The sequence below is a fragment of the Mastomys coucha genome, unplaced genomic scaffold (assembly GCF_008632895.1).
Source record: "Mastomys coucha isolate ucsf_1 unplaced genomic scaffold, UCSF_Mcou_1 pScaffold6, whole genome shotgun sequence".
In the NCBI taxonomy this organism is placed as follows: domain Eukaryota; kingdom Metazoa; phylum Chordata; class Mammalia; order Rodentia; family Muridae; genus Mastomys; species Mastomys coucha.
This window is the reverse complement of record NW_022196912.1, coordinates 23259529-23283326: the sequence shown is the minus strand read 5'-3', so window position 1 is coordinate 23283326 and position 23798 is coordinate 23259529. Positions and strand designations below refer to the sequence as shown.

At 46.1% G+C, this 23798-nt stretch overlaps 1 protein-coding gene and 1 long non-coding RNA gene across 6 annotated transcripts in view; one reads left to right on the top strand and one right to left on the bottom strand.

The window, feature by feature from the left end:
• Positions 1-631: 631 nt before the first annotated feature.
• Positions 632-1704, bottom strand: LOC116080019. The gene is made up of 2 exons (XR_004114284.1): positions 1587-1704; positions 632-1240 (listed from the first exon to the last, which is right to left on the bottom strand). It is a non-coding gene; the product is annotated as an uncharacterized LOC116080019 (long non-coding RNA).
• The window catches only part of Plb1 (phospholipase B1), a 142834-nt gene continuing 120675 nt past the window's right edge, over positions 1640-23798 (top strand). The window contains exons 1-3 of one of the 5 annotated variants that reach the window (XM_031356217.1): positions 1640-1854; positions 7438-7884; positions 15321-15535. In XM_031356217.1, the coding sequence (XP_031212077.1) occupies positions 15481-15535 (55 nt within the window). In that variant the 5' untranslated portion in view covers positions 1640-1854; positions 7438-7884; positions 15321-15480. Of the gene's footprint in view, positions 1855-2336; positions 2490-7437; positions 7885-15320; positions 15536-23798 lie in introns of all 5 variants that reach the window. The other 4 variants (XM_031356219.1, XM_031356218.1, XM_031356216.1 and 1 more) reach the window with 4 other exon arrangements.

Below are 23798 nucleotides of genomic sequence, written 5' to 3'. Positions count from 1 at the left end.
CCTGGCTGTCCTGGAACTTACTCTGTAGACCAGGCTGGCCTCAAACTCAGAAATCTGCCTGCCTCTGCTTCCCAAGTGCTAGGATTAAGGGCATGTGCCTTTAATTAATTTAATTAGTGTGGCCAGTATTCTCTTTAAAAAAGATTTATTTATTGTGTTTTATGCTCTCGAGTGTGCTATGTGCTGAGTTTTGCATGTGTGCAGTACCCTCTGAGGCCAGAAGAGGGTATCAAAGCCCCCGATCTGGTGTTACTGGGTGGTTTTGGGTCCTGGGAACTGAACTGGGTTTCTCTGTAAGAGCAGTGAATGATCTGAAGGGTCAAGCCATTCCTCTGGTTCTTCTATCTTAGTTTCTGAGACTGGAGCTTGCCTAGCGAGCCCCAAGAATCCTCCTGTCTCTGCTTCCCCAGCACTAGGATGTTCAGCACATGACACCATTCCCAACTTTGTTTTAAAAATACGGGCCCTGGCGGGTCAAAGCCTGGTCCTTCTGCTTGTACAGCAAGCACTTTACAGAGAGTCAGCCACCTGATCTTGTTTTAGAGAAATACATTTAAAACCCCGGTAATCTTACCTCTAGCCTCTTACTACGGTCGGTTGGTGCTTCAGAATCTGCCCCACATATTTGGGCATCATTTAATTTGTAGCAGAGTGGCGAGGCTGGCGAGTTTAGATGCGTCATTTCACGGGGTGCAGCTGCTTCTCTAATCCTGTTGAGGTTCACTTCTGCTCATCTAGGCCTCTCCCTGCCCGTGGTCATCATGCGGAGGGACAGGAGGAAGCAAGGGCAAGAGCTCAGAGCTGCAGGCTGGAGCCTTCTGAGCCCCAGGGCACCTCCAGCCATAGCAAGGTGTATGTTCTCAGAGCAGGTGGAACCTCATTTTCCTTAACAAGCACTTTTGTGTTCAAACGAGGTACGAAGAAGGGTTCTGGTTATTTTGATACTCATAGGCTCCCCAACACCGTGAAAGGGTCATTCGATCCCCAGAGGGGGTCTTGACCCACAGATTGAGAACCAGTACTCTAGATCTAGCTTTTCAAAGGAGGTGAGCTCGCAGCTAGTGGGCAGGACTTGGAAACAAACCCCAAGAGTCAGTTCAGTGTTCCTGCGATTACAGGAGGCAAGCACTGTGATGATAAGCATTCCGCAGATGGGATCGCAGCACTCATTCACCTCCTTAAGGGAAGGGTGGCTTCACTCTATTGTGAAGCATATGCAGTGGCTTGATCAGGGCACTCCCTGTAAAAAGCAAAGCAGGGGATCAAGGTCAGAGGTCTCTGGCTTGGGCTTTACTTCTCTGCCATCTAAGACGGGTGGAGCTTGTGGAAAACCTAGAGGTTGGGAAAGAACTGGTCTGATGTAGGTGGAGACAAGTATTCTGGCCAGGCTATGGCTTAGGAGATGATAGAGAGAGGTATCAGGACGGCCTATCTAGGTCAAGGGAGGGGGTCTTTAACGAACTAGACTAGAGAGCAAGTCTTAGTCGTTGTGGAAGGTTTTGTGGGGACTAGAGATGGTCTGGTCTTGTGGTCCTTCTACAAGGCCACAGGAATAATAATAGCACTCCAAGTAGGAAAAGATTCACCTTTTGGCACTGAGGAAACACCTGGGATGGAGAGAGCAAAGGCCAACCGAGGAAAAATCCCTGGGAGATGAAGGAAACAGGGCAAGTGGAGATGTGGGCGGGGCCAGGAGACAAAGGGAGGAGCCTGCCTTTGTCACGTGGGTAGTGGGTGTCCTGGGAGATGCTCTCCATAGAAGCCTGTGCAGCAGTCAGGACCTCAGAGAGAAACCTGTGACCACCACCTAGGAGGGGAGTGAGTGGGAAGAGGGAGACAGATGTTCATCTCAAGGTGAGAAGTGAGCTTTTATTGCTGCGGTCAAGGGGAATGGAGAAGGGACAATGTTAGCGCTATTATTTCCAGCTTTGCACGTGATGTGCGGTGAGCCCATGTGTCTAAGTGTCTGTCTGGACTCAAGTGACCCATCTGGGACTAAGTTTTCACAGAATATATATCCTCTCTGGCATTGGCTTGCAGGGCTCCGGGCCATGTTCTGACCCAGGGTCTGTGGCCCCAAATGAAAGCAGCCAAGTTCCATCGCTGCACTTCTTTGAATGAGTTCTGCCCTGCCTAGTCAGATCAGCCGGGCTGGGCCCACATTTTTTGTGTGTACAGCTGGCTGCCCTGCTTTTGTTCACGTACTACAGTCAGAACTTCGTCATTTCTTCAAGATGGGGCTTGAAGTTGACTCTCTCCAAATGGCTTCCCTCGGGGCGGCCCCTCTCTGCTCTCAGCAGCACTATGGACTTCTCTCTCTTTCTTAATGCTTCTAGACACTATTACTGCAGGTGATTCCGTCTGATCTCCTGAAGAGGTGATGATAAAGTTTTTGAGGGCGGGGACCACACCTCACATTTTTCCCCCTCCCTGATGACAGCTAAAGTAGGGGTTGGCTCACTGAAATCCCAACGTGCACAGGATGCTGGGTGAGTCGGGAATTCTTTCTGCCCACATGGGACCTATACCTTGGGAAAGTGACACCGAAACAGAGATAGAGGTCCCGGAGTGTGATCTGGGAGGAGCTAACACAGCCCCTATGATGGTGTTCTCTGGAATAATTGTGAGCAAATAGGATGCTCATGTGAGAACAGTTGCCTGTGGGAAGAGAGCTGAGCTGAGATTCTGAGGAACCTCACTTGCGCTGCAGAAGATCGTTAAGATTCCATTTTGCAAACTTTAGGTCCTTGAGTCCTCCATAACCAAGCCTTTGTCTGCGTGTGAGCACACTCATGCACGCATATGTATGTGTAAGTACCAGCCCAGATATGCTCAGAGGACTCCTGCCTCTACTTCCTATCTGAGTTTGGGAGTGCTGGCATTATAGACATATGCTCATATCTGGCTTAAAGTGGGTTCTGGAGACCTAAACCCAGGGCCTCACATTTATATGATAAGCTCTTTACCCACTGAACCATCTCTTGAAGCCAAACCTTTACTTTTGTGGTCAGTTTCTCTTTTGTCTGCTTTGTAGATCTTTGCTTCTCAGCCAGGTAATGATACAATTGTTCTTTAGGTAGCAGGTGTTGGTATTTTCTCTTCTCTAGTCTGTTCTGAGACAGGAGCCACACAGCCTTACTGTCTTCGCAGGACTCACAAATAGCTCTAGCCCAGAACACATCTGCATGGTCTCTCATGCTGTCACTCTCTCTCTCTCTTGAGACAGGCTGATCTTGAACTCTTAATCTTTCTGCTTCAGGCTTCCCAATGCTGAGTTCTTCAGGAGGGAGAAGCAGGGAAATCACAAGTTTAAGGGTTTACATTTAAGGGCTTAAGGAGTTTAAGAAACATCCTTAGCTATATAGTGAGCCTAAAGCCAAAATGAGCTGACTGAGACTTCTGTTTCAAAAAAACAGACCAAACCAAACCAAACCAAACCACAAAGAGGTCCTGATAGTTATCTCTTTAAAATCTTCACTTGCCCCCCTCCCTTTTTTCCTTGGGATAAAGGCCCATGGGCTGCCCAGGCATGGAGAGCTCCGACTCTGCTTCAGCCTCTCTCCACTCTACATTGCAATCACCTTAGCCTTTCTTGGAAGACCCAGGACCTTTCACCACAGAGCTGTGAAATGAGCCTGCAAGAGGCAATGGTTATGCCTGCCCATTGTCCTCTGATATCCATGGATAGAGTAGAAGCTCCGTAAGATCTGAGGCCATATGTGGCAGGCAGAAGTAGCTTAGAGGATGTGTACCAACTCCCTGCCTCTCAGGCTGATTCCTATGGGTTCAGAACACCAAATCACGCAGGGCAGGTATACATTGGTCCCTATGTAGGGTAGTGGGTAGAGGCCCAAATGAGCCTGGAGCACCACCCTCGGAGGAGGAAAAGAAAAAAGATGCTAACTTTGGGAGTCAGCCTTGAATTACAGAAAGAATTGTTTCATTCCCTGACAATAGGGAGAAGCCATTGAGCTTTATCAAAAGGTGGCTGTTCTCTTTAAACTGCTATTACCTTTGGGACTCAGTCCCCTTGTTTTCAAGACATGTGCTTCCTGGGCTAATTACATGGGGCCCAGGGACCTTAGAGCAGGTGCTATTGTACTGATAGAAGAAGCTAAGAGAGCCAAGGAGAGAAGCCTTCTACTTTGAGCTGAGTACACCATAGCTAGAATATGGTCTGTGAGCTCTTAAGGGAGAGGGGCCTGGGACTGGGTGATGCAGTTTGTTGTGTTCTCAAGCCCATGGGGGTGTGCTGTAGCTGTGAGGAGGGCTGCAAGGACGAGCCTTCATGACTCATGAGCTCTCAAGTCTTCAAGAGGAATGAACGAAAGAGTCAGGATATAGGATGCTGGCCGACCTACCCGGTGTAAACGTAGGTATTGACTCCGGTGAGCTAGGTATAAGGATGCTTTTGACTTGTAAGTGGTGTGGATCCATTCTCACAGGGGCAACTCCCAGATGATAAAATATCCCTCTGCCACGATATTATCTTAGTTATGGTTTCTATTGCTGTGACAGAAAACCATCACCAAAAAGCATATTGGGGAGGAAAAGGTTTATGGGCTTACACTTCTATGTCTTCGCTCATCATCAAAGGAAATCAGGACAGGAACTCAAACAGGGCAGGAACCTGAAGGCAGGAGCTGATGCAGAGGCAATGAAGGAGTGCTGCTCATTGACCTATTTTCCTGGCTTGCTCAGCCTGCTGAACCCAAGGACCACCAGCCCAGGAATGTCCCTACCCACAATAGGCTGGGCCCTCCCCTATCAAACACTAATTCAGAAAGTGCCTCATGGTGGAATTTCATTTTCTCAATTTTGGTTTCCTCCTTTCAGAGAACTGTAGTTTGTGTGTCAAGCTGACACAAGACCAGCCAGCACAGATATCAGAATGCCATGTTCCACTGGAAATGTACTCCAGACCCCCCTCCAAAGCTGGGGAAACTCTTGGTACTGAGTCATAGAGCACTTTGCCCCTCTAGTTGGGAAAGCCAGGCTGCTCCAGGAATGGGGAGGGGGGTAGGGAGGGTGGGAAGAAAGAGGCTTTTGGCATCACTGTCTGGTATTATTAAGGTTCTCAGGGCATGATGGATGGAAGATTGGGGTTCTGCTCTGGTGCTGGAAGTGTGGAAGAGAGAGTCTGTGGTGATTTTGGATATTCTCACTGAAGATGTTTGTTGTCCTGTGTTTTTCTGACCCATATGATGCTTCAGTTAGCCGGTCATGAAGAATCTCTCATGCTCCTAAATGGCTTCACCCCACCCTATTGTGTCCTTCTCCAGGGTCCACATCTTTAGACACATCCTCTTGTTGGCAAACCTGGCAGGTCTGGCCCTAGACCTCCTCTTCCTTTTCCTCTTCTCCTCCTCCTCCTCTCCCTCCTCCTCTCCCTCCTCCTTCTTCCTCTCCTCTTCTTCCCATCCTCCTCTTATTTTTCTTCCTCCTGTTCCTCCTCCTTACTTCCTTCCTCTCCTCCTCTTTTCTCTTCTGACTCCTCCTCTTCATCCTCCTTCAGATTCATGTCTACTTCTAGTTGAAGTTACCTAGTAAGTCTCTAGTCTGAGACTTGTCTGAACACCTGGGAACTCGGCGATCCCAGCCTCCTACAGGCAGAATATGTCATAGAAAGAACGTCTTTGAAAGAATCAAATTTCCAGGTCAAGTGAGCAGGCAGAAAGGACAGTTTTTCTCTGGGCTTGTTTGTCCTGGGTGGGTGGAAGGCTAGCCTAAGGGAAGCTGCCAGCTTTCCAGTCTGGGAGGCCAGCTGCTAGGAATCACTCCTGCCTTCCACTCTGTGATCCTCTACATGACACAATGACACCTAAGGACACAGGGTGAATGAAAGGAAGGGCTGCAGAAGGCAAGTCATCAAGCACACAGCTCCAGGGCAAGGTTACCCAAGGTTATTTGACAAGTCAATACCTCAGTCAAGTCAATACCGCAGTCAAGGGATTCAAAACAGAGGGAGCCTGTTGAAGCTCTTAAGTGGGACCTGCAACCCACCAAGAGCCTGGTGATAGGCAAGTGGAACAAGATGTAAGTTACAGCTTTAGGATTATAGGAAGAGTCCAGCTAAGTATGAGACCAAGTTAGCAGATTATAAAATGCACTTATTAATTTACAGCCGGGAGGGAACCCTCTGCAGGAGCTTCCAAACCCACAGGGCTTCAGTGGTATATGAGAAGAGGGGCGTGGTTTCTATCAGCAAGTGTTCTGCTAGGGTGGGAATTTTGGCACTAACCTGTCAGAGCGAGTGGCAATCCTTGCCTGGCTCATTATCCTCATTTTATAAGACAGAGGAAATGGAAGGTTGTCTTGGTTTTTCAGGGAACTGTTTTTAGAGATTTCTCTGGAGGACAAAGGGACATATTTGGGTACAGCAGCAGCAGAAGCATCTCTTCCCTCATAAAGCAATGTGCTCTTCTTAGTCTCAAGAGACCAAGTCTGACGACTCTGCTTCCAACTGGGTCGTTCTTGTATTAGGAGCTGAGTGGGAATCACATTGATGACTGAGATACAGGCTCTGCCTTTTTCAGCGAAGGAGATGGCCAACTGTTTGTTCCCTTTCGCGGCGAAGTAGCTAGAGCGACAGAGCCTTAGGTAACCTATCAGAGAGGAAGGGAGTAGTTAAGCTTCTGAGAAGTAAAATTTAACTCTGCTCACTGTGGCCCCTGAGAAATGACTTGTGTGGGAGTAGATTTATACAGCCAGTCAGCAGTTACTGACATCAGGCCTTATGTCATGTATTGGGGACACAGCATCAGTGTCCTCTTTGAACTTAAGGTTATCAGACAGGATAATCTGTGGGCACATATTGAAGGACATACAGGAGCCCAGTGGTGTGTGTTTGTGTTTATATGTGTATATATATGGGTGTCTGATTGTGTTTCATATATGTGTGTGTGTGTGTGTGTGTGTGTGTGTGTGTTTGTGTGTGTGTATGTGTGTATGTTTGTGTGTTTGTGTGTGTGTGTGTATGTTTGTGTGTGTGTGTGTGTGTGTGTGTGTGTGTGTGTGTGTGTGTAAAACAAGGAGAGAGTGTGGGATTTGAGAATGGAGAAGAGGCACAGCGGGCCTTGCTGAGATGATTGGTCTCTGATTAAAGGGTAATGGGAACATGTCTAAGGGGTTTTATACAGGATGTGGCATTAGGCTTATGCACTCACAAGATTGTTCAAACTAGTATAGTTAGAGAGAGAGAGAGAGGGAAAGAGAGAGGGAGAGAGAGAGAGAGAGACAGAGAGGAAAACGTAGAAGTGGAAATATAGCTGGAGACATTTAGCCAGGGGGCCGTGACAGTAGGCTGGGCCCAGCTTGGTCCAGGAACTGTAATACAGAATTGATGGGACTCAGCCTCTGGTGATCTGTTGGACTGAGGAGGAGACCCCATGGATATTATCTGGGTCTGTCTGCAATGGTCACTGCTGTTTCCTGTAGGGCTGAAAACGATAGCAGAAGAATGATGTGGCTGGTTCTACACTCCCAGATCCTGAAGAACCCACAGACATCAAAGGGAGGGTATTGAGTCAATGAATGAGTTTATGGGGCTTGAAGCTCAGAAGAAAGGTCTGTCTGGAAGTGGGAATGTAGGAATGATTGACACACAAGCTTTAAATAAAGCCAAGGGCTGCTCTGGTTGCCTTGAGAACTAGCAGAGGAGGGTCCAGGTCAGAGGAGGAGTGGCCAGATGAACCCAGGAACCCCAGACAGCACTAGTATCTCAAGAAAGCAGTGGAGGCCAGCGCTCACAGTTTGCTGAGACGCCCAGTGCGTATGAGGAGGTATGAGGATCCTTGGCTGTCTGTTGGATTCAACAAACTATTGACCTTCAAGAACTTTTGATGGCGTGATGGGGACAGAAGCCACACTGAAGGACAGGGACAGGTGAGTGAAAGGCATTTAGAAATGCCACCTGACAATGATTCGGGATATTCCGCCTACAGGAATTCTTTCGAGATTCAGATGATCAAATGCAGGAGTTTCCAGTTTCCTAAGGCTTAGGGAGACACTCCTCCCTGGCCAGAGAGAACTGAGAGATGCGGGCCTGTCGTGGTCTGCCTCGGGAGCAGAAAGAAGAAAGGGAACAGGAAATAGCATTTGCATGATTCTCACAAGGAGCACACTGAAATTCTAGCCCCCCCCAGGAGAAGAATGTAGCTAAATGTTGTTGTTCTTACATGCCCGTAAGAGAACCCCAAATGTCAATCAAGTGTCAAACTCAAAGGGACAAAAATGAGGAAGTTCTATGTCTTAAGTTAAAGTAACCAGTCTTTGGAGCAGAAACACTGAGATAAAACAAAACAAAACAAAAAACAAAAACAAAAAAAACAAAAAACATCTTTAAAGCTGGGTATGGAGGCTCACAATTGTCATCTCAGGATCCAGGAGCCTGAGGCAGGAAGATCTCATGTTCAAGGCTAGTCTGAAATACATAGCAAAACTATCTCAAAATAAATACAAATAAAATAAAATTTGCTTTTACCATGTACTCTCAGGAAAGTTTCTAAATATTCCTATGGAGTTCCAGGCAGTCTGAAAGTCTGGCATGGTGGTACAAGCTTGTAGCCCCAGTGCTGGGGTGGTAGAGACAGGAGGATCCTTGGGGCTCACTGGCCAGCTACTCTAGCCTCCTCAGCAACTTCCAGGCCAATGAGACTCTCTCTCAACATAAAAGTGCATAGTGCCAGATGGACAACTCCTAAGGTTGTTCTCATACATGTGCACATGAACACCCCCACACAACACACACACACTACATACACCCATATACAATACCACCCACAACACGTTACACACAGACATATAAAACATGCAGATACACACAACACATACACACACATACACAATGCACAGAGACATATACAACACACACAGAGAAACATAACACATATATATACACACAAAACACACGCAACAAATATATAACATACACACATGCACATATATATACATGGACACATATATATATTCAGTCACATACATATAGCATACATATACACACAGACATATGTGAACACAAACATATACATACATGCAACATATACACAACACAGGCACACACACATGCTCATATACACACACAGACACACATCCAGACACAGACATGTTTACACAGATTATACATACATACTCATGCACATACATGCATGCACACACATACATACAACATATACACAACACACATAAGCACACATGCACACACAATACACACACACACACACATACAGAGTCTGTTTTCAGAAATGCCATAGTGTGAAAATAAACTTAGGATAGAAAGGATGTAGAACTTGGGAATTCAATTTTCTAGGAAAAAACAAGGCCTTCCTGCACCTTGGAAGTGAAGAAAGGACAGGTGGCAGGCTGATGGCAGTCAGGAGCCTCTGGAGGCAGTGGTGTTTGTGCAGTCCTTCAGGAAATAAAACCTGAGGGATGGCTCCTCTGTGAGCCACCCATTCCCCACCTTGGATGTCCAGATGGCTAGAGGCCAGAGCAGACCTGGTGACTGGTCGGTATCAGGGCCCCAGGGGACACCCTTCTCAATCAGCACTTCCCCCTCTCTCGCCTACTCACTCACAGCCCTCTGCCCAGGTGGTGCCATCAAACATAAACAGCCTGAAATGGAGCAGGCACAGATAAACAAGTCTGGATATTATTGCCAATGCCATTAACACCCACAAGCTGCCTTGCTGTCCTGGGTGTTGGCAGCCCAGCCCTTGACCAAGCTGGTAACATAAAGGACAGCAATCCCCTGCCCCACAACCACAGGCCCAGAGGCTGTGCTATGTGACTAAAGGGACATCCAGGCTGGTAAGCCACCGGGTCAGTCTGCACGAGTTGTTACCAGAATCCAGGTGAGAAATATCTCTTATGTGCACTAACTAGTGATCTTCATGCCTGTCACTCTCTCTGTCCAAAACCTAGGGATGCTTTCTGGGCAGCTGCTCTACTGTGAATACAGGCCAGGGAGGTGGGTGGGGTCTGTGTGGGATGCTGGGGCGAGGGGTGGGGGTGGGGGTCCAGGACCTTCTCAGCATAGTAGCAAGCACTAAGATTCCTGGAGCAAACATTGGGATATTTGCTTATTCTCTTTGGACTCAAAGGAACACATCACACCTCCTACAGGCAGTGAGGGAAAGATGAGCTCCATGGGCAGGGCATCAAATTCAACTCCATCTGGCTCCCTAGACTTGCTCTGGGAAGCCATGGGTACCACATATAAACGTCTCAGCTCTGGGAGATCTAGGGAAGAGCTTTCCACACCAGCATTTCCCCAGGGACGCCATGCCAGGATAGAGATGGGGTGATTGTGGGCTTTAGGCTTTATGTTGATATTTTTTAGTACAGGTTTTATATTGCATATCTTGAGCTTGAGCCTGGCCACTCCTGGCCATGGTGGACAGGCAAGAGTTCTGAACTCTACCCCTAGCAGCTAAGCAACCTTGAGCCAGTTACTTAGTCCTGTGTGAGTTTTAAATTCCTTATTGGTAAAACTAGACTAAACACACCATCGCTGCCGTGGTCACAGTGATTCAGCCCTGAGCAATGAGTGGAAAGGAACACTGAACTTGGACCAGAGAGTCCTGCCCGCTTCACAAAAGACTCTTTCTTTGCCTCAGTTTTTTTCTGTGTACAGAAGGGGAGAAGAAAGCCTGGTCCAGGTGACTGTCAAGGACTAAGTGCTTTCTGAACCACTCGTAAGGTGTCCCACTTGTCCTAGGGAAGGGGAGAAGAAAGGATTGAGTTGGGATCAACTTTCCTATGTTAGGTGGTAGACTGCTGTTAAGTTCTATGGCTCTTCTGAAGTAGAGCCAGAGAGAGGAGTCCTCTGGTGTCAGGAAAAGGGATACTTTACGTCCAAGTTCACCAGCACCCTAGTTTTCAGATTCAGCATCCAGAAAAGAAGAATCACACTGGTAAGTCTACTGCCACCTTTGGTTTAAGAGCTGAAGGCCAGCCTCCCACAGCTCAGGATCAAGAGCCCGCTCTCACTGTCCCTCCTTGAAGGATGACTAGCCGTTGCACCAGGCAAGTCTCCCAGTAATGCTGGAGAGGGATGAAGGATGAACAGGAGAGGTGGCTTGGATCAGCACCTCCTTCTATACTCATGAATTGGATGACCTTTGGCTGGATTTTTTACCCCTGCCCCTGAAGAATTCCACTAGTATGAAATAAACATTTATACACTTGAATCTCAAGAGGCCTGTAGCTTAGTAGGTGCTCAACTCCTACTTAGTAGATTTCAGTGAATGCAGTTTAAATCTGAACCTGGGTGTCGGTGCACTAATGAGCCATAGGTAGGCATTGAGGATACTCTCTCTGGACTTACAGAAAGGTACTGGGTTGGGCTGTTTAAAAATACCCTGACTGATCAGCTCAGGCTCCTTGCTATACAAACATCATTTTCTGTGTGCTGGGAAGGCATGGCTCTAATAAATGTTCCTGTCTATGTTCCTCTAGAGCATTAGAGGCTGAAGGGGGTACAGTGTGGAGAGAGAAAAAAATGATCCATCATTAGAACGTCCAAGTGATTTGCAGAGTGCCGGGGCTCATACTTTAGAGACTCATTTGCTCCCCACCTGTAAATGGTGGTCAGTCAGCCGTAGGACCTTCTCTGCATAAATGCCTGCTATAGACAGAGGGTATCCTGCATGCATGAAGTGGGCAAGCCAGATCACCCCTCCTTCAAACACCATGGTTGTGTCTGTGTGCCCGCAGCAGAATGAAATTCATGCTGTCAATCAATTTCACAGTATAGAAGGAAGAGAGACTTCAAGTGACAACAGGCATGAGAGCTAAACTGGAACTCTAGCTTATGCATCCTGGTCTCAGACACTGGGCTTCACCCGAATTCAGCTCTTTTTCCATTCACCCCCATAACCTCTGAAAAATAAGCCCCAGCATCTTGCCAGATGATATATTTCAGTGGATTTCTCTCTAGAGAGGTCACAAGGTCAGCCTCTTTTGCCAGTAGTTAATAGCCAGTCCTCTTGCCAGGTGGACTTTTAACTTGTCTGATGCAAGTCAGAGAGTCGTCTTTGTATCCTCAGGGCTGGCTGCTGGGTAGTGCCTTGAGATCCCAAAAGGTAGCCAGAATTGAGAATCATCATGCAGATGAATACTGCAGAGCCTTGGAGAGAGGCCATGATCCACCACCTGTGTCCCTTTGTCCTCAGCTCACTGTCCTTAGTCATGATTTGTATTCCTTTCTTCTTCTCTGGTCAGTTCTAGGAGCTGGTCTTTCTGTAGTAGTCTTGGTCTCTGCTTCATTCCAACTTTCACTCATTAATTTATTCATCCAACACAGTGAATGCCTGCTACAGCAGCCCTGGGCTAGCTTCTGGGCAGCTAGCAGAGATCAAAGCAGACCAGGTGTCCCTCTATCTATTCTTCTGTGATCTGCCACTTCAATCTCTCTACTTACTAATACGAATGAGGTATTTAAAAATCATGGGTTTCTCCTGATCTACATTGTTGATCCCTTCTTTGTTCCCCAATGAAGTCCATGTCTTTGGTATCTTGATTCATGGACAGTCTCTGCTCATGGGTAGCTGAGGAAGCCCATTTCCAAGCATTGGATCCTGTTTTGTTAGCGTGTGCCTGAGTCTTGTGCTGGGAAACAGGCGCCAGTAGATCCACATCCGCGATGATGGGTGGTGATACACACTTCCTATCATGTGGTCCCAGCTCACTGAAGTGACCCTGGCTTTCCTTATTGAAAAAATAGGACACTCTACCTCAAGCTCTGCTCACAGTCTTCAAGAAGCTTGACCCCACTTGCCCTCCGTCCCAAGGCCCAGAACCAACCACAGACGCTGATTCTAGATACTCTATAACATAGATGAATTGTGGCTTGCTGCATCACTAGCCAGATGACAAAACATAACTCTGTGCTTTCTACTAATATAGTGGTTTTCAAATATTGACTATGACCCACGTTAAGAACCATACATTTCACAACGTGTACCTGAAACAAATTTCCCAGGCACCTTTCTTACTACTGTATATTTGATATCCTCAGGTGTTCTATAGTCTGTTTTTTAAAGTAGCGTATTCATTCATCAAACTAAATTCACAAGAATATAGTTACTTAAATCTGTCAGTTTGAAAACTACACTTCTAAGTTCTGTGCTGCTTTGGTCTGTGTGGGCCTTGAGCCTGAGATTTGGTCTAGCACCTCCTAGTGGGCTCTTGGAAAATAGCGACTACTTTGCTCTGTCTACAAGAAGTCTTCTGAGCAGGGAATACCGTCTCACTCTGAAGAGATGAATTCACCAGGCCTGTCTCCTCCTCAGAGGGCACACCGGAAGACTTTTGCTAAAGCGGGCAATGATGCACCTTCCCTCGGTTAGGCCTTGTCCTCATGACGTATTTCATAGCCAAACAACGACGACAACAACAGAGAACAAAAGTTTCTGGGGAAGTGCTGAGGTGGGCAGTTGCTCGCCTCTGTCTGTGGAGGACTGCTTTCCCCTTGTTTTCGCAGCTGTAAGAGACCTAATAGATAGCAAGTGGCATGCAACTTGACAGATGCTTCCACAGTGTTGGCAAGAATGACTGCACAATGCCCCTTACCAAGCCAGGGGTGGTAGCTCACACCTGCAACCCTAGACCCAGAAGGCTATGGTGCACTATTATGAGTTCGAGGACATTCTGAGATACATTGCAAATTGTGAGTAACCTGGAACACAGTGTGAAGCCATGTCTTATTCCAGCCCCTCCCCTCCCCACCCCCCCATAAAAGGAAAGAAGAAATGTTGCTTCCCTCACCTTACTTTTGTTGGAACTTCAATGTTTCCTTGATCTAAAAGACAATTCAGACCGTCCTATGCCAAAAATGCCCTCAGAGATCGAAACGGTTACGTCATATCTCAATTTTCTGGGTGTAGAAGAGGCTATAGGATAGGTTCTGGCCAGCAACACAGCGAAGGGCCCAGAGGTGGGAGCAGATGTTTCTGCCCTTGCCCAGTCACGCTTCCTGCCCTACTTCTCCTGGCCTAAGCACAAGCGGAGTCTTATGGACCCTTATTGCATTCAAGGAAGTTTGGTGATGTTCCTCCAGGCTGCTGGCAGCACAGAGTGGGTGGTTCTGGCATCCTTAGTGGGGCAGCAGCTGTGAGTCTGAACTTGCATTTGTGGGCAGTACAGTGCCGGTGACAAGTGTCCAGGTGCTGGAGAGCATCTGTGCTTTCACAGCCCCCGCAGACCTTGGCATTGTGCACGGCTTCTTCTTCCTTTCTGAGCTTGTCATCCTTTTGAAGGTCCTAGGATTAGCCATGGGCAACAAGGCATAGACAACAGGGTTAGTGTGTCAGTGTCTACACTCCACTCCATGGCTCCTTACCATACAAAGTCCGAAGGCCGCAACTAAGCCTGAGGTCAATGGTCCCCATGTTATATTTCTGAGCAGCAGAAAAGGGATGGCAATATCCTAGGATCAGGACTTGATAAGTGAAGAGCCACACAGCTCACTGTTACTTTAGACTTAACACAGTAAAGCCTTCTACGGAAAATATAACTAAGTCAGAGTGGAGAGCAAGATCTGAGTTGGGTCATGGGAAGCACTTCAGGGCTCCTAGTGGAGCCAGTACTCAGTGACTGCATCACAGGACAATCATTCCTTGGGGAGAAAGGATGAACTTGTCACTCTCAACAGCTTTTGTCACTTGGGCTTTAAACGCTAACTCAGTATGGCTCAGTCTGCCCAGCTTAGTCTCAGCCCAGCAGCCCCCACTTCACGTGCCCAGTGGAAACTGCTGATGGGGTCAGAGTGAGTTCCATGCTGGCTCACCTCTCAGCCTTTCACATCTCTCAGTTCAACATCCAGACAATGCATTCGCGCTGTGCTGCCTGCCATTTCCGGCCATTGGTGCGTTTGGAGGTGGCATGGGGACAAGAGAAAGAAACCTCCCCTTGAGGTCCACACTAGAGAACCTGGTGGCTCCTGAGACTGGGTGGGGACATATTTCAGACTGAGAAAGCCCCTGTTTGTAGCTGGTTCAATGGGTCTACAATGGTCACAAAACACTCTAGTTCTCTTTATTTTCTGTAAGCCAGGAAGTGAAGGCACATGAGGTCCGACTTGGGGAGGTGTCCAAGATTCCAGGGTTGTGTTACATAGTGGAATCTCTGCTCAACACGTAGGATGCCAAGGTCTGTCTTCTCCATAGCTCTGTCTCTGCCACCAGCCAAGTCTGGGCCCCTGACATCATGGGAGGCAACAGAGGTAGTAGAGAGACCACCTGATCTTTGCATGTCTGCGATGAGAGTGCACTAGCCTGTTGTCAAGTGTCTGCCTAAATGTTAATATTTATCATTTACAGCCAGCCACTGCCCCCTTTCAAAGGTGAACACAGTAAAATTTACAACAGGTGTGCTATCAGATCCCAGAGGGGCATAAAAGCAGGAGAGAGAGTGGTAACTCATCCATCTGTGGAAGGAAGCGGGTTACGCAGAGGCCACCGACACCTGCAACACTGAAGGATGGAGCTGTGGCCAGGTGTTCCCTTGGTGGGACTGCTGCTGCTGCTGGGACAAGGTAAGTGTGATATTCGATGAGTCACTGAATGTCCCCTACTGCTGAGACGAAGCTCCAAATGATTAGAGAAATCACATGAGGGCTTAGTTTGCCTCTTGTGGGATGGGAGATGGGGCTGCCCGTAGAACAGCTGAGAGTTAGGGGGTCTGGAAGCTGTTAGGGGAAGGTGGGTCTTGGGAGAGATAAATATAGGTGAATTTCAGACTCTGGTGTGAGAGGGGGAAGCTGTGAGTGCAGAGTCACCAAGATTTCTACTACTTTGTGCTGTGGGGCCTGGAAAAGTTCTACCTACCTGGACCTCATTTTTCCTCTTCTTTAAAATGGGTGGTGGTGGCTGGAGATGTGGAGATACAGAGAGTGCTTATTTATCAGTACAAGGCCCTGGGTCCAATCTCCAAATACCTCAAAAGATAGACTAGAATGGTGTGTCAATATTAAGTCATGGTTGTAGCTATCTGTGGCCTTTGCTTTTTCTGTTAAGGACAGATGAGGATGGACCAGTGTCATAAATCCTAAAGATGTCCATAGGTTTTAGTTGTGTGATGTACTTAGCCTTGGTTGAGCCACATAGGCAGTGCCCAGGACTTCAAGTTTCTTCTGATGCTGACAGTGTGAACCGGTCCTGCACCACCGTCTCTCTGCCCTGTCTTCCTTGGTTCAGGAAGGCAAGATTTTTTAAGCAGTAAAGAACCTTAAGCATGACCTCCTGCCCTTTCCTCACCTGAGGCCTGGGTACAGAGCAGAAGGCAGTTGCCCTGGAGCCACCCTAACGACAGAGGAGGTATAGATGTAACAAAGGCTGCGCCGCCTGGGACCCCAGAGTCCTGCTGCTTGTCTAGGGTAAGAGCATGGTCTCAGTGAGCCTCTGGGGAGACTAGTAGTGCCCACTAGGATCGCACTTCTATGGTCTGTAGTAAGACCCATGAAAGAGCGTCTCATGCTTATTGACCACTAGGCTCTTTTCTTATTCTGGGGTGAGTCTGTCCATTTTTCTGTTGTTTTACTTTTTCCCGTGGATTACTCAGGTTCCCCATGTGAACTGTCAACTGGTTGTTTGGTGAGTAGGCATATATGACAACTGTCCTTTCAATCCCCAAAGCCCATCTTTCTGCTCTCTTCATGGAAAGAGGCAGAGTTCATTTAGTGGAAATAGGTGATTAGCACCCAAATGGAAACTATAAGCTGTTTACTCCGAATTTGCTGGACATCGGCATAATTTGCATTCCGTAGACTCAAAGGATGACCAGGGAGTGGGAAAGCTTAGTGATGGAGAAGCAGAGGCTTCAGGTCTGCCATGATTATGGGATGTTGACTGGAGGAAGCTGGAGGCACGCTAAGAAGTACGGCATCTTCAGCCATTTACATGAGCATATTTGGTTTTCTCTAGTTCAGTGGTTCTCAACCTGTGTGTGGCGACCCTTTAGCAAAACTCTATCCAAAAATATTTGCATTATGACTCATCACAGTAGCAAAATTATAGTTATGGAGTAGCAATGAGAACATCGTTTTGGTTGGGGGCCACCATCACAGGAGGAACTGTACTGAAGGAAGGTTGAGAATCACTGCTCTTGTTGATCCTGAGCTGGGAGCAGTCACAGAGCAATAGAGACAGAGGATGCGGTGTGGTGGTTGTGGGTGGTCAGATTCCCAGTGCCTTTGTCTATTCTGTCGAGATCCCTAAGGTATGAATAGTAAGTTTTTTCTATACAGTTGGTATGCCGAGTGCCTACCTTGAGGTCACAAAGAATTTTTCACATTTCCTTCTGTATTTTCTGTTCTGTTTAGGTCTATCTTGATACATCTGGGATTGATTTTTTGTTGTGTCTAGTGTAAGAGAGGAGCCCAGTGTTGTGTTTGTTATTGTTTCCTTCATGCAGATCCCCAGCTGTCTCAGCACCATTTATTGAAAAGTCAGTTGTTTCCCACTGCTCCCATGAGCCATTTGTTTCACAGGTCAGGGGTCACAGGGATCCCAGGTGCTTGGCAAGCTTTTTGCCTGTTTCTCTACCTATCACACATTGCCATCCCTCGGTGGCTTCGCAGTATGCTCTATAATTCTACAACATAACTTTCCATTTCTTCCTCTTTTTTTTTTTTAAGATTTATTTATTATTATAAATAAGTACACTGTAGCTGTCTTCAGACAACACCAGAAGAGGGCATCAGATCTCATGGGTGGTTGTGAGCCACCATGTGGTTGCTAGGATTTGAACTCAGGACCTTCAGAAGAGCAGTCAGTGCTCTTACCCTCTGAGCCATCTCGCCAGCCCCTTCCTCTTTTGAAGTGTTTTAGCTTTGAATTCTCTTACAAATTTATCAGCTCATCCATTTTTACACCAGAAAACTTGTTGGGATTTTGATAAAGATTGCTTCTGAGTCTATGAATCAAGTTGGGAGAAATAACCATCCTTAGAGTGCTAAGTCATGCAAATCATAACTACATATGTAAATTTTAGTTCCTAGTACACAAAGTTTTCTTGCATGTATTTTTGATTAGTTTGTCCCCAGGTAGATGATATTTATGTTGTATGGCAAATGGATTTAATTTTCTAATTTTAAAAGTATCTATAAAGAAGTAAAATTGTTTTTCACATGTTATGTTTTGAGCACAATTAAATTTTCATATATTTTATCTGCTTCTCTGTGGGAACTTTCTCTAATCACAGTGTGATTGTCCTGTCACCTCTCTCTCAACCTCTCTTTTTTCTTCTGTGTTCATGTGTTTCTGAGTCTCTGAAACTCTGCCTATAGTTTCTCATAGGAGAGACAGCTGAGGGCATTGTTATATTCCAAGCTCTAACAGGAAGTGGTCTTTTCTTCTCTTCAATTTTATAAACTTTGTTTAAAAATAAAAAGAACTTGCCAATAAGTAAGAACACCCAAATTAACCAGAGCCCAGGTCTATTCAGCTCAGTGGACTTCTACCCCGTTTCATCAGCACGTGCTATGGGCTTCTTTGTGAGTACACTTTGAATATCTCTGAAATACACCAAAATGAAAGAGTTTTTTTGGCGGGGGGAATATTGCGTGTAATTTTAGAAACATGCTAGCTCTTTCTCAAGAGTTCTGCCCAAGCTCCCTCAACCTCCTGTGGCTAGCTCCACCAAGCTGCCCCAGTCTCACTCAACTCTGCCAAACCGCCAGCTCTGGATGTTTTTCCCGTGAACCCTGGGAACTGCGTTCCCTCTCCACCTTTGGCTAGCTCCACCAATGTCTGCCCTGGCTGTGCCTTTTCTCCTGCCCACCTGAGTCACTGAGAATGGAAAATACCAGACAGTTCTAACACTTTAAACTCAGCCAGATAACACAACTGCTTAGCACAGAATCTATTGGCCTAAAAACTCATCAGCTATCCTATATCAGAATTTCACCAGTGATGGAGAAGGAGGGTTCTGTTTGCCTCCAGGCCTTACATGGTGTTCTTGATCCTCTCCACAAAGCCTGGCCAAAAGCCCTTCCCCCTAATCCCCTCCTCTTCCTCCTGGGACCCAGAAATCCCACATTTTTTTCCTTTGCTGGGCAATTAGCTCCCCACCATCTTTATTGACATAATCAAGAGCCAATTAGGAAACAATGCCTCCACCTGCAGGGGGCGCATGAGCCAGAGGATTCAGAAAAAGCCATTTTGAGACCAACATCTCAAACACATCTGATTCTGGGCATCTTAACAGTGACTCAACCTATGCTTCCTGTGACACTAAGACACTTCTATCTTGTTCCTAATTTGCAAAAAAAGAAAAAAAAATTAAATCATTAGTGGAAGTTGAATCTGTGTGTGTGTGTGTGTGTGTGTGTGTGTGTGTGTGTATGTGTGTTTGTGTGTTACAAGTCTATGGGCATGTGCACGTGTGTGCATGTGTGTAGAGCACAGAGGTCAGTTTCGGGGTGTTATCCCCGATTCTTTCTCCACTTCGTTGTTTTGAGACAGTATCCTACTGAAGCTGAAAGCCATTGCTCCAGCTGCTGGATGGCAAGCTCCATCCTCCTGTTTCTACATCTTCCTTCCCCACCCAGTTCTGAGTCACAGATGTGTGCTGTGCACCCAGCTTTTAATGGGTGTGGGGGTACAGAACTCATATCATCATGCTTACATGGTAGGTACTTAACCAATGGAGCCATCTCCCCAGTCTCCAAGCAATGGTTAAATTTAAATCATTTTAAAATCAGATTTCTGCTTTCATCTTTTAAATATCTACAGCTTCTATAGTCATGCCCCTCCTTTTAAAATTGATCATCATCATCATCATTCTTATTGTGTATAGGCAGTGAGAGAGAGAGAGAGAGACAGACAGACAGACAGACAGACAGACAGACAGACAGACAGAGAATGTGTGGCTGTATACTTGCCAGTGTGTATGGAAGTCGAAGAATAAACTCTAGGAGTCAGTTGCCTTTTTCTACCTTACATTTGAGGCAGGGTCTCTCTCTGTTTCCATAGTGCCGTGTACTCCCTGCTAGCTGGCCTGTGAGCTGCTGGGAGAATCTCTGTTCCCATCCTCTGACTTACCGAGGAATGCTGGGATTTTACATGCTTATCTCTATTGTCTTCTCACATGGACCGTGGTCAGCAAACCCAGGTATCAGGCTTGCCTGGCAGGTGCCTCTACCCACTGAGCCATTTTTCCCTCTTCTGTGTGTGTGTGTGTGTGTGTGTGTGTGTGTGTGTGTGTGTTAGTATTGATTATTTCCTTTTCCCTGTCTATTGGCAGTGCTAGGGGTTGAATCCAGGACCCTGTGTATATTAAGCATGTACTATGTTACCACTGAGCTCCATTTCCAAGCAACTCCTTTTTCTCTGATTTATTATACCCTAAGTTTGTCCATTTGAATATTTTTGAAGAACCACTCTTTGGTGAGCAATTTTCTGTATAACAGTTATTTTCTGCTGCATAGCAAATTACATCTAAGTGGCTCAGAGTGGCCACCACTTTGTTTTCTCACAGTTCAGGGGATCTGCAACTTGGGAAGCTCCCATCGAGAGCATCTTACCTCTATCCCCATAGTACAGTTTGGAACTGATTTGCAATTGATCTAAAATGACACAGTGGAGTATTTGGCATTCTTGCTATATTTCCACATTGCCTGTTGAATTTCTAATGTGCAGCATACATGTTCTCCACCAGAGAACACAAAGAAAATCCACAAGAGGTTTTCCTTTTTAATTTTTGAAAATTTTTATTTCATGTGCATTGATATTTTGCATGTGAGCTGCCATGAGGGTTTGGGGAATTGAACCCGGGACCTCTGGAAGAGCAGTAGCTAGTGCTCATAACCACTGAGCCAGCTGTCCAGCCCTCACAAGGGGTTTTCTATTACTCAGGCCCCAACGTCACATCTGCTGCTTTTGGGAGCCAAGGCGGGTTTCCGGGCTGGCCTGGATTCAAGGAGAAGGAAGTGGATTGGGCAGCTGGGTGGAAGCCGAAGTCACTCCACCAAGGCACATACAAAGAGGAAGTGCCGTGGTGTGGGCTGCAGAGATGGCTCAGTTGGGAAATTGCTGGCTGCTCAAGCATGAGGACCTAAGTTAGGGTCCCCAGAACCCACATAAGAATCCAGGCATGGTGGTACACACCTGTAACCCCAGTTCCAGCAAGGTAGCCTGGGAGGTTCTCTAGGGCTTGCTGCCAGCTAGTCTTGCTAAAACTCAGTGAACTCCAGGTTCAGTGAGAGACCTTGCCTCAAAATAAACACATAGAATCATAAATAAAGAGCAAGGTAGAAAGACAATCGAGGAAGGTAGAAAGACAATCGAGGATTCCTGACAGCGACCTCCAGTTTCTACAGGTATCTACATATACTTGTGCATACAAACATGTACATACCCACTTGCCACACACACACACACACACACACACACACACACACACACACAAAATATGTATATGTATGTGCATACATGCCAAGCCCACATTGTGTGTGCTTATGAGTTTCTGTACGTTCACCTTGCTTGGTCTTCCCACTGTGTCCCTAAATTGTGGCTTGATGGCTTTCACCTTTATTGTCAAGTGTTGACTTGCTGGCCAGTCCTCTGTCTTTTCCTCCTGGCTTTCCCCTGTCATGCGCCTTGCCTCGTCACCTCTCTTCCAATGCCATTGTCCCTTTAGATTCTTACTGCTCAGTAGTTTATCCCAACACATGTACGTCTTCCCTTCTCCTTCAGCTGTGGCTAATTTGCTGTTAAGGCAGATTAAAAAATGATTTTGAAAACTGCTGGTTTTATTTTTCAAGTTCATTTTACCGTTAGTTCTTCACAAACTTATTTAATTTGGCTTAAATACACAGTGTGTATTACTATGTTATATATAGTATATTAAGCCATATTTTAATTATCACATAAATATAACTTGGTAATTTTGGCTTCTTAAGAATACCTCAAGTATGGAAAACACAGTTTTCAAAAAACTAAAATAAAATAAAGAAGAAGTTACATGATTTTTGCTGGTAATTTCAGCATGCAAAGCTTTGTGATATCTGTGCTCTATTTTCTCCATGATAGTTCTCACTCACGGGACTGTGTATCTCTGTGCTTGGCTTGGTTGATTATGTTTCTGGCGTCCGGTAACAACCTTCCTGAAAAATCTACCCATGGTAGTCTTTGGGGCCTAAATGGAAGACGATCAATTTTAGAGAAAATACAAATATAAAGGTCCATGCATCAGACACTGAGACCATTGCCAATAAAGACTCATTCAAACTAAATGTCCCTAGAAGAGGTAAACCCTTCACACAGCTTGTCCCTGGTCCTAGCTGGCAGTGGGTTCCCAGTGATCACTCCTCTGAGAATACTCCAGTCTGAGGATGCTCAACTTTCTGTGTGTAGACTGATGTGTATAGACACATGAGGAAGCTTCAGTGGACTTTAAACTGTATCTAAGTAGATGTCAATACAAAATGAACTGTACATGCAGAGACCTGCGGCACCTGCACACCTGTTCAGTTCAGATGTGGGTTTTTCCTTTCTTTCTTTCTTCCTTTCCTTTTTTTTTTTTTGTTTTTTGTTTTTTGGTTTTTTTTGTTTTTGTTTTTTTTTGTTTTTGTTTTTTGTTTTTTTTTCGAGACAGGGTTTCTCTGTGTAGCCCTGGCTGTCCTGGAACTCACTCTGTAGACCAAGCTGGCCTCAAACTCAGAAATTTGCCTGCCTCTGCCTCCCAAGTGCTGGGATTAAAGGCACGTGCCACCACTGCCCTGCCAGATGTGGGTTTTCAAATATTTTCAATCCGCAGTGGTCAAATCCATGGCCACAGGACATCCAGTTGTTCATAGCAACTGCTGGTGAAGATGGACGCTATCATTGTTTCCATGGCGCAGATGAGACCTCTGCGAGGCTCCATAGCTTAACAGGAGTCTTTCGGCTAGCAAATAAAGGAATCTGAGTTGGTCCCAAGCCCTCGTGCACAGCCAAGACCCATGCCACTCATCTGGGCTGGGCTTGAACACAGCGGAGGCCTGAATGCACTTCTGCTTAAACAAATCACACGTGTAAAAACAGGCCCTTGCTTAAAAACTTGAACTTCTTTTTTTTTTTTTTCAATATATACAAGATTCAAGTCTTTATTTTTCTTCTAAGGTCATTTAGTTGGTCCTGCTGGAGGAAACAGTTGATTGATGGTTCACAGCCATTTCCCCTGTTCCCAGTGTGGGGAGATTTACTGTAGAGGCTGAAATGGTCGAGAAAAGAAGAAAGAAAAAATTCTAAAAAAAAAAAACCCTCTGCAATTTTCTAATATCTTTCCAAGTATAATTGGGAAGAATCAATATGATTGGCAAGGCAGAAGAGAAGCAGAATCATTTCTTACTACTGCCTTTGGTTTTTCCAACCAAAGAAAAGGCAGGGATGAGTCCTAAGTGTCTGACGTTTCCATGGTAACGTGGTGGGAAGGTTCAGCATCCGCTCACTAGCTTCATGGATGTTGACAGCTTAGCCAGGGGGTATCAGTTGCGCTGGTGTGTATCGTATCAGGTACGAGGTGGTCAGTCCTGGTGTTGCCTAGTACTCATGGAGTGGTCCGTGAGGTGGCAGTTTTGTAACTGTGGTGACTTCCTGATTGCATTTCCTTTATGTTCTTAGAGACCAACATTATTATCAGGTTCCTAATTTTTCAATTTGCCTCATAACTGCTTTAATGTGGTTATATTTATTTATTTTTATTAGATATTTTCTTTATTTACATGTCATATGATATCTCCTTTCTTAGTTTCCCCTCTGAAAAAAAAATAAAAAAATAAAAACAAACAAACAAACAACAAAAAAAAAACCCTGTTC